Genomic DNA, 10177 nt, shown 5'->3' with positions numbered 1-10177 from the left:
CCACCGAATTAGCGTTGAAAAAAAAGCTACAGTTTCTTGTATTATATGTCATAATTCCGTTACATCCTGCTTAGCTTTCATTCGTTTTCTATTTGTCACAGTTTTCCCGTAATTTTGTAGTAACCATATCGCGAGGAGAAAGAGAGATACCTGTAATTCCTAGATCACGATTATCTTGTCGTGCACTCGAAAAAAAAGCTACAGTTTCTTGTATTATATTTCCGAACTCCGTCACAATCTGCTTAGCTTACATTCGTTTTTTAATTTGCCACAATTTTTCCGTAATTTCGCCGTAATCAGATCGCGAGGAGAAAGATAGGTACCTGTCCAGGATCAGTCGTCTGAGATTCGGCACGTGACGGAACCACGCGGACCTCGCCGCGTGGATCCTCGTGCCGTGGAATATCAGCCAGTCGAGCCGATTCAGGCCGCGGAACGCCGCGGGTTCGATCACGTTCACGTGGCAATTGTAGAAGGACAGGCGGCGCAGGTTCGGGAATCGGTGGAACGCGTCGTCGGGGATCGCGTGGAAGCGCGACACCGAGAACTCGATCCACTCGGTCTCGCCGGGTAGCTCGTCGAGGTCGCCCAGGTCGCCGTGGATGCACGCGTAGGCGATCGACCGCTCGTTGTCGGCGATCGGCGCTAAGCTGCATTTGCCGTGCGCTCGGCCAATTAGGCCGACCAACGCCCAAAGCAGCAATATCGTATTGACCATCCTCCTTTACGGTGCCGCGGTGCCAGTGGGTCACCTTGGGTCACCTGGACGAGGGAACGCCTTTAACATGATATACCGACGATTATTTTCAAAGTTGTACTCGAATATCGGTGTACGCGACACAAAATTAATATGTTACGTAAAACGTCAATCGGTACATAAATCTTTGTGTGGGCGTAGCTCGCCATGCTTTAGAAACTTTCAAAGTTAAGACTTTTATAGATTAATAATGTCGGGAAAAGCTATTGCTATAATTTATTATTGTATTACTCAATTGGTATAGAGATACTCGGTATCCAAGGCGAGACATGAATGCCTCTGTGATATTCAAGTGTTAGCGAACATCCCTCTACCTAGAAACTCGTGCTGCGGTATTGCGCAATCTCTCCCGCTCGCTGTACTCGCCGGAATCGCTTCAGCCCTGGAAACAGATTGATACCTCGATGTTTAAAGTGCGCTAAAAATTATTCTAGGATCGCCCGAATTATTTCAGGCGATAAATTATCGTACGATAGCTTTGCGGATCGCGCCAGTTATGACAAGTTCCGCGATGATCTCACGGTCAGCGAATAAATACGGACGCAAAGTGTTGATGCGTTAGTCCACGCGGTTAATGCCAAATTTCCGTCTCGTCGGGATCGCCGCTGCGTTTGACGCACGCACTCGTCGCGAAGTAACCCGACTTTGCGGTACCCGCCGTTGACGGAGCCTGACGTAACGTCGTTTGCACGGAGCAAACCGAAAGAGTCGAATAGATTTTTTTCTTGTATATCTAATGGGACTCAGTCTGCATAGCAGATGCGATCTCGTACGCGTGACCATAATAAAGAAAATCAAGGTCGCGTTCGCGGTTTGCTTTTCAACGGGCGCGCGCTCGATGCGAAATCACAGCCCCGTGAATCTTTCTTCCAATTTTAACATTCATTATTATCGTTTAGCGGCATCGTGTACGCAGTTGAGTCGGGATTACGAAATACGAGTGGCATCTTGAAATCGCAACATGTCACTGTAACAATAATAACATTGGAAAACGGAACTTTAGATGAAATATGAGATCCTAAATCCAACGTCGCTTAACTTTAAACTTAGTTTAATTCGTTCTCTGCCTCTTTCTAAAGTAACAGTTGGCAAGAGACAAAGAACGAGTTAAACTAGGCTTAAAGCTAAACAATATTGGTGAAACCGGACCTCAATGTTCTGATAGAACAATTTACGACATTTATTAAGGCTAAACATATGTTACAAAATGTAACATATTAAGCATGGAACAAATTACTGAAATTACATATCATTTTCAGGCTATAAAAGCAGTAACATGTCTAAAAAAAAGTAAGCCAAAACTGGTCTCAGACATAAATCTCTTTGGTTTAGGAGACAACATTGACATTAGAAATGTTTACTAAGGAAAATCGCGATCTTTGACGTTATTTGGACGCTATTTTGCGTTTTAAAAACGTATCAAGACGAAGTTGGGGACTCCAGAAAGAAATGACATTAGAAACGTTCCTGGGGGCATTTTGCGATATTTTGCGTACAAAGGCAACATGAAAATGTCACGCGTCTACTGATAAGTGACAGAGTGTCGAAAACGACTCGACGTCTCCTCGTTCTGGATGAACTCACCGCGAACGAGCGAACACCGCGTAAACAATGTCGTAAACCGTGCTCGACTTCCTCGCTCGACGGGCACTGCGAGGCGTCGCGCGGCACTGACGCTCGCATCTGTCAAAAAAGCGGAAGAACCTCGCTGCTCTCTGCCGTGCCACCGCCACCCACGGGCAACCTCCGTTTCTGCCAAGAAGAGACGTCGATTTTCCGCGGCGACGTGATCCCCACCGCGGCCGCCGGTCAGTCGATCAGCCGGAGCGGCGCGCGCGCTCCTTTAATGGCACTTATATTTTTCCGATCGCGGCTACCGTCCCGAGAGCGGCGTCGCCGCTCGCATCCTTCAGGGTCGACCTCGCGGGAGTTTCCGACGTCGCCGTTGATCGCGATGGGCCGAAAATCAATCTCGAAGAGCGACAATACAAATTTGGCCTGTAACTGCGCGGCAAAACGCTTCAGCCAAGACGATTTTGCGTTCGAGTGGAAAAAGTCGTTTCTGCATCCGCGCGGAAAACGTTTTGGTAGCGCGACGCGCAATTTGTTCTCTTGCGAAAAGAAAGAAGAGCGTTCGAGTGACGTTTTCGAAATCGATATAGAGGCGCGGCGCGGGCTTGCGAGGAGGAGGAAGGAGAAATGCATCCGGAAACGCGGCCCCGCGTCCGGCTGATCGCGATCGGCTGGCGTATCGCGTCGAAACGACTGAGCTCGCGAATCGGCCGCTTCCGCATTATATAAGCTCGTAAGGCCAAGGTCGCCCTTGTTCCCTGCGCCGGTAATGCACACCGATTCCTGCCTGCAACGGTCTATCTTTAGCACGGCGCGCTCTAGTTTGGCATCAAACTAGACGCATAATACAGGGTGACGCATAATACGCGACGCGGGCGAGTGGGGGTGGCTGACAGTGAATTTTTGTTCGCGAGACCCGGCGGGAGAGAGGGGGATGTCACTTCGCGTGTGAACCCCTCTCTGTGCGTCCGTGAGACTTGCACTGAGAAAAGCGAGTACGCGCGTGTATTTGCGCGAAAAGGCTGCTTTTCGTTCAGGCAGATGAGGCTCCGGTATGAAATTATAATTCTCTTCCGTTCTAACACGAAGTTCTAATTATTAGTGTCGGCCGTTGCACTCCGTTTACGGAAATAAAATTTGCGATCGACTGGCTATGAAACCCTATTTATTAATTCGCTGCGTTTCGACCATGGGTTTAGGTCTCGGTCAAACGTGTAACTCACAAATTGTCAACTGTGACAAGTGTCCGGACTACGCCATCAGTCTAGATAAATGTGTGCCGTATACTAAAATGTGAAACACTACATGGGGAGAATTTTTTTACAATTCACCCCGAAGATCATGTGCGCTGAGAGAAAAGTCTTTGAAAATTTACTTTGAAAATTAAAACATGGCATTTTATAAGTTGAAATTTTACTGGTAAAATTTCAAAATATATGGCAAAATTTCCATAAACTCCCATAAAATTCTCCGAAATGTCGTGTTGCCCCACGATTACATAATTTTCAGAATAAATTTTAAGAGAAAATTCCGTGTATCGCGATAAGAAACACGTCAAAAGCTCAAGTCGGCAAAACGTTAAACACTTTTCACCTTGGTCAATTACGATACACTTTCAAATCGTCCACAACGGATCATGGTAAACGATTGCCCTGGTCGAGGAACCTCGGGGGAGTCACAGTTCCGAAGACCACGAATCGCGTTCTGGAAGATACTTTCATAGAACAATTCTCCGGTTTAGAAGACGTCGGGAGCGATGTGATATTCAACGACGCGCGATCAGATTACGATTTTGTCCCGACGGCTCGAGGCTCACGGTCGAACTCCGTCCGCACCTTCGGCCTCCTATTTTCATCCCCCCGAGCAGAAACGCCCGCGCCCCTTCGTGACGCACCCTGCGCCGTGTACTCGCGTTTCCTACGGCACCGCGTGATCGGTCCACACCTGCGTCGATCCCGCTACTACGCCCCGCGAAAATGGTAACGCTCTTCGGGCCGCCAAGGTCTCTCGCGACACGCCGATGACGATGTCGAGGCCCTCCTCGTCTCCCTTCCTCTCCGTCCTCCTCGTGCCTGCGACTCGGTCCCTCCTGGCGACTGCATTTACGACGACGCACGTACGCGGTGCACACGCTGGCGTGACGAAATGCGTACCGTTTCAAAACGCTCCGCTTGCCGTCTTCGTCCGGTGCCTTCTCTGCCCCCCCCCCCTTCTCTTCCACGTGCGGGATGTCGATTTCTAGTTTTTCGCGCGATCCGTTGATTACGGTATCTTCTGGTGCAAGTACAAGTGGAGGGGATAAATGAATTTTCGAATTCTCGGCAACGTCGAGCTCTGGCGTAGAGCGAGTACCTTTCTAACGTTTCGAGCTGAGTTGGCAAGGTTCTCCTTGGCAAAGCGGAAGACAGAAAATTTATGGAGGCGCGGGATGTTATTGCGGCAGTAGACTTGGACTTGAACTTGTATTCGTCGACCGTTTTGCAGTCGGCTTCTCTCCCGAGGAATATTTACCGCGACATTGAATATCTCTATCTTTAAACTTGAATTAACATTTTCATGGAATCAAGGCTGCTCCGTTTTAAATTAACCGCCAAGACTTTGCTCTTTTCCAATTACGCCGACACTTTAAATTCAAATAAAACATATCGCTCACAAGTTGGCAGAAAAGTCTATCGATTGAAGCTTGAGTTGGTTCTTGGAAATTCCATAAACAGAACATTTATTCGATTGATCATAAGCACGAATTAGCTTTGAGCGGCAAGTAGATCAATTATTTTCTTGCTCTATCGAGCCGCGTTAAAAGGCACCAGAGCATTACCGTAGACACGTAACTACTGGTAAGAAAAAAAAAAACTTGCTATTACGATGGGCCGACAATGTGTGCGTAGCAGTACGTGTGTTATTATCCAATGCATCAATAACTCGCGCTATTTGCGTATTACGATACGCATTCAATGCGTTATGCAATGTCACGGCCTAGTCCAGAAATGCGCATTACATCACACAACCCACGAAGGTCTGATTGCATTTGGGAAGAGCATAATTGACTAACGAACAAACGCATCACGCACGTTTACGTGCCATTAGCTCAATTAAATCATCATACATATTTCATGGAGGACGATCGCACGCGAACTGGTCGAGAAACGAGAACGGAAGACGACTCGCGCAACGTCTCGACGTTGCCTCGGAGATCTTCCTGAAAACTCAACGCTGTTATTTTAATTCATGCTGCGCAAAAATCAATCTCCGTGTGTTTAATCTAATCAGCGCATCGATCAATCTCCGCGGTGCTTAATCTGATCTGCCTAATCGAGCGTACATATAGTAAAGAGACAACGCAAAATTGGCACGAGTAGACAAGCAAGGAATTGAGGCGCGAGGAAAGACGGTGCTAGTGTCGCGAGGCTCCAAATCGTTTTGTTCGAAATTGACAGATCGGGGGCATCGTAGACCTTGTATATTCGAGGCAAGTGGCTCGGGGAGTTTAATCCGATCCGACGTGGTAGTCGACGTGATTAAAAGTGCAAAAATCGCGCCTCGCGGCGCCTGTCCATCGATCCATCTGTCCATCCACCCATCCATCCGTCTACTTTGCCCATCCAAGCCGAATGCCGAAGACGATGCGTCGTCATCGGGGGGCCGGCAGTCTCGCGCGGGCTGTCGTTCGGGACGCATGCAGTTCCGTGTTCGCTCGCTACCGCCGACACGACCGTCGTTGCAAAACGTGCCTCGACCCTGCGATGATCAACAGCATCTCCGTGGTGTCGCGCGACCAGCTCCGTGAGTACACGCGTAATCGACGGTCCGCAACGATCGAACCGTACGAGATGTCTCGGTCCGGGAACGTCAACGAGACGACGATCTGTCAATTAGCCCGCGGAGTCGTTACTCGTCTCTTACGCGGCGTACACTGAGAAAAATTTTCATTGGCTAAACTAATTAAATGGAACAACGTCAGTGCTTTCTTGACCACCCGAGTCGAAATTTTGGTACTATTTTGACACTTTTAAGAATAATTTACACCTACTTAGCTGACCTATACACCTACGTAGACCAGCAATAACCTACTTTGTTGACATTATATTTTTTTTACTCCTCCCTTGAATCTTTCATTCTAAAAATTTACTTTAGCTCCTACTTAAGGACCTACTTTAATGCTAAATTGGCAAAGTGGAAATTTCCGACACTATCGGTTTTAAAGTAGGAGTAAATTTTGTACTTGCAGTTCGACCTCTTTTACTGTTTTAGGTCCTACTATACAGGGCGTCTCAGTTTAAATGATCCACGCAAATATCTCCAAAAATATGAAAGATACGGAATAACGTTTCAAATCCCAGGCCAAGTCAATGGCAGCACCTTATGTCCCCCTTCGAACCAAACAACTTTTGTTTGAAACGTTTTTCCGTATCTTTCATATTTGTGGAGATATTTGCGTGGATCATTTAAAATGAGACACCCTATATAATAGAATTAAAGGTTCAACGTAGGGCCAAAATTTCGACTCGGGTTCGCAGCAGAATATTGCACGCGTGAAAGTGATCGCGATTAGTGGTCGGTGTATTTTTTTTACCAAATTATTAAAAGATTGCGAAATCGGCACTTTACGTTTCACATCGGTGTTTTATACTTTTTTGCAATAGTGCCTGCAACTCAATGCCGCCGGGGTGGTATTCATTACAATGTTATCGTGCAATAAGAGATTGTACATTCGATCGCCTTATCGAAGCCGCAATATACAAGTACAACCGACGTTGGTATCGAGGTATCTCGAAGAATGCCTCTACATCCATGTATGGCTGAAAATTTTTTCGCGAAATGTCGATGTGTCTTGTATAATAAAAAAGGGAATATATATTTAAAAAATAATCTAACATCGTATACGCCGCTGCATTCACTTTTCTTAGTCATACCACGCTTGTACCGACTCAGTGCAAAAATTTTCAGCCACCTAGGATGTAATGAGCCGGTGTCCCTCTTTCGAGCCGGTAAAAGAGGGACGATGGACAGAAAGAAAAAAAAAAGCAGGCTGCATTTTCTTGTGTGCCCCGTACGCAGGGTTCTGATCGAGGGCAGCCGGAAGGAGAGTGCAACTGGCGGAAAAATGGATTCTCACGACGGTAGCGCGAGGTCCCCCCGTCGCGAGCCGCGGCTAGATTTACGTGGGACGCCACGAGCCATAATCACGGCAGGTGGGTAGAGCCGAACAGGTATTTGGAGCGCGACAGACAGGCGGGCAGGCCTCTCCGATGCTGCGGCGCGTAAAAATGCGAGCGAGCGAGCGAGCGGACGCGCGACGACGGTCTCGCAGCCGTGACGGCGGGTTTCTAGCAAATGAAATTAGCGGCGATTAGGTCAGAAGGTCACCCACTTAGCGAAGACCAAGGTCAGCGGCAGCCGGAAAAATTCCGCGGGGCGCTCGCGGAGAGCGGGCGGTTCGGTTGTGCGAGACATAAGTACCTTACTTTGCGCACTTCGCCAAGTAAGGCTGCGTTCGGAAACGTCACCCGAGTGTCCCCGTGTATCATTTTATCCTTATTTAACATTCGGCGGGCCACAAGAAATGTGAAAATGATCCACTCGGGTGATGTTTCCGAACGCAGCCCAAGTATACTTTGCGTTGTAGTCAGAAATGTCGTGATTTCGGTTTAGGACCGTCTACATTGGAAGTAAGCAGTAAGAAGTAAGGAAACCAGAACCTTTAGTGTTGGCCTACAACCTTGCTGTAAGTAAGCTGTAAGCCTTAAGCCGTAAGAGATTAACCAATCACAGGTGAGAGTGAGGGGAATTGAATGCCTGCGATTGGTTAATTTCTTACGGCTTAAGGCTTACAGCTTACTTAAAGCAAGGTTGTAGACCAACACTTATTATGTTGTCAGTGTACACATTACTTGTCAGTGTAAAGTACAGGCACAATTTCTTAAAATATTTATAGCGCTGGTCGAACTGCGCTTTAATTCTCCGAGAGTAAGCGTCGGAGCCGAAGTAGGAGTAAGAAATAGAAATGATTCATTTCTTTACTTCTACTCTTACTTCTTACGCCAGGCTTACTTCATCTATTGTAGACGATCCCTTACACATCTGACAGTCGGACGAAAGCGACTCTTCGACATTCTATCATTTCGATAGCCCTCAGGGCTCGCGAGACGAGTGAAACTCTCCGCGTGGGTTTACACCGGGTAAAATTTCTGAAACCGATTCCGGATTCCAGCTTAAACGCGCGGCGACTTCTCGCGCCGTTCATTAGCGACGATTAAATGATGCATCATCGGTCATCTCGAAGGGCAACGATGACGAGAGCGTCGCTCTTGGAGCTCTAGATTGCAATTTAGTGGAATGCGGGTGTAACTCGACGGAAACGTTAAGGAGGATGAATTTGATAATCTACAGCACTTGTACGTCGAGAGAGAGAGAGAGATAAATAATACAAGTCTCGGATACAAGTCTCTGTGCACATGAATATATATTCAGAGGAGAAATAGACTCTTAGAAAATTAGATTGGCGCAACTAGATATGTCGCCGTTAGACGACTCGAGCGTTTATTTGCGGCGCGCGTAATATACGAGCCGTGTACATCTCATCTCTAACAAGATACCCTTATCTGACTTTTTCCCGAACATAGTAATTTGGCGACACGTCGATTTGTCCTGCTCCGTGATACTTTACTCGCCCGGCTGGATAAGTGTCCCTTCCTTTCCGTTAATTCCCAGACGAGCCTTATCTTAATGAACTAATTACCGGCGAGACGCAACCGCGGGCGATAGAGATCGGGTGCAGCGACACGATGAGAGCATGAGTGATGGAGATCGCGAGAAGCCGTCTGAGAGGAGGGAGTCACTTTGAGACCGAGAGAAAGAGAGAGAGAGAGAGAGAGAGAGAGAGAGAGAGAGAGAGAGAGAGAGAGGTCACTCGCGGAATAAGACCGAAAGGAACGACGGTGGAATGGAATGGCATGGGACGCGATCAGTTCGCATTGAACTGCCGAATCGGACGCGTCTCCTTCTCGCGAGAGAGTCGATCGTCACGCGAGCTCTTCCGCCGCTCTTCGACCCCGTCTCCTCGGACGGGACGGCGCCGGCAGGCGAAAATTGGATACTACTTATGTGCAGGTGCGCCCTTGCGTGATTCCTCTCACGTCGATTTCCGCGATTCGCATACCGAGGACGCGCGCGCGACGATCTTGAGCATTTCTAGTCGGGAACGGGATTTTTTTTTCAAAGCGACTGGTCGGATTGTCTCGATTGCCGCGGCAGACGTGAGGAAGACCAGCAACGGGCTACGGCGATGTATCGAGTAGCGGAGCTTCCGCGATCCCGCTGGCGTAATCGAGCTTAGGGTCAGGGCACAAAGTAACGTAATGGCTTACGGCAAGAGGTAAGTCGTGGACGTAGATAGCGCACAAGCTTCGACGTACGTTGTATTTACTTTGAATTACAGTAACCTCCATAAGTTTGAGAACACCCTATATTTTACAGATAAATAGTGGCACAGCAGCGATCTGTGCAAGATACATCGATTTTATATTCGCACACTCTTATAAAGTGTTTCCAAACTTATGGAGGGTACTGTTTATATGACGTTACATTTACGCCAAAGCTTGTGCACTATCTACGTCTACGAATTACCTCTTGCCGCAAGCTATTACGTTGCTTGTGCTCTTAATGAGCGGCGTAAACACTCCAAGTTAATCTGAGATAAGGCTTTCCAAAAAAAATCGACAAGTTCAGCGATGAGGCACTGTGAACAGAAATTGCACGTAAACGTGTAAATGCGGTGTAAGGATTGTGCAGATAAAAAAGAGCAGCAGCATTGATTTGGGATTAGAATTAATATCGCACTGAAAAAAA

The 10177-nt window shown here is 47.6% G+C and overlaps 2 protein-coding genes across 8 annotated transcripts in view; one reads left to right on the top strand and one right to left on the bottom strand.

The window, feature by feature from the left end:
* Positions 1–4013, bottom strand: part of LOC105563696 (slit homolog 2 protein-like) — a 15500-nt gene extending 11487 nt beyond the window's left edge. The window contains exons 1-3 of one of the 4 annotated variants that reach the window (XM_012015503.1): positions 3923–4013; positions 1072–1139; positions 324–778 (exon numbers count right to left, since the gene is read on the bottom strand). In XM_012015503.1, the coding sequence (XP_011870893.1) occupies positions 324–718 (395 nt within the window). In that variant the 5' untranslated portion in view covers positions 719–778; positions 1072–1139; positions 3923–4013. Of the gene's footprint in view, positions 1–323; positions 779–988; positions 1035–1071; positions 1140–2341; positions 3054–3922 lie in introns of those variants that run through there. The other 3 variants (XM_012015504.1, XM_012015502.1, XM_012015506.1) reach the window with 3 other exon arrangements.
* Positions 4014–4467: 454 nt separating this feature from the next.
* LOC105563694 (cytospin-A) overlaps positions 4468–10177 on the top strand; it is a 43912-nt gene continuing 38202 nt past the window's right edge. For 2 of the 4 annotated variants that reach the window (XM_012015499.1, XM_012015494.1), the window contains exon 1: positions 6796–7521. The gene's annotated coding sequence lies outside the window, so the exon portion shown is untranslated. Of the gene's footprint in view, positions 6113–6795; positions 7522–10177 lie in introns of those variants that run through there. The other 2 variants (XM_012015495.1, XM_012015496.1) reach the window with 2 other exon arrangements.

The sequence above is a fragment of the Vollenhovia emeryi genome, unplaced genomic scaffold (genome assembly GCF_000949405.1).
Source record: "Vollenhovia emeryi isolate VEMERY1.0 unplaced genomic scaffold, V.emery_V1.0 DF939172.1, whole genome shotgun sequence".
In the NCBI taxonomy this organism is placed as follows: domain Eukaryota; kingdom Metazoa; phylum Arthropoda; class Insecta; order Hymenoptera; family Formicidae; genus Vollenhovia; species Vollenhovia emeryi.
This window is presented reverse-complemented; position numbering and strand designations above follow the sequence as displayed.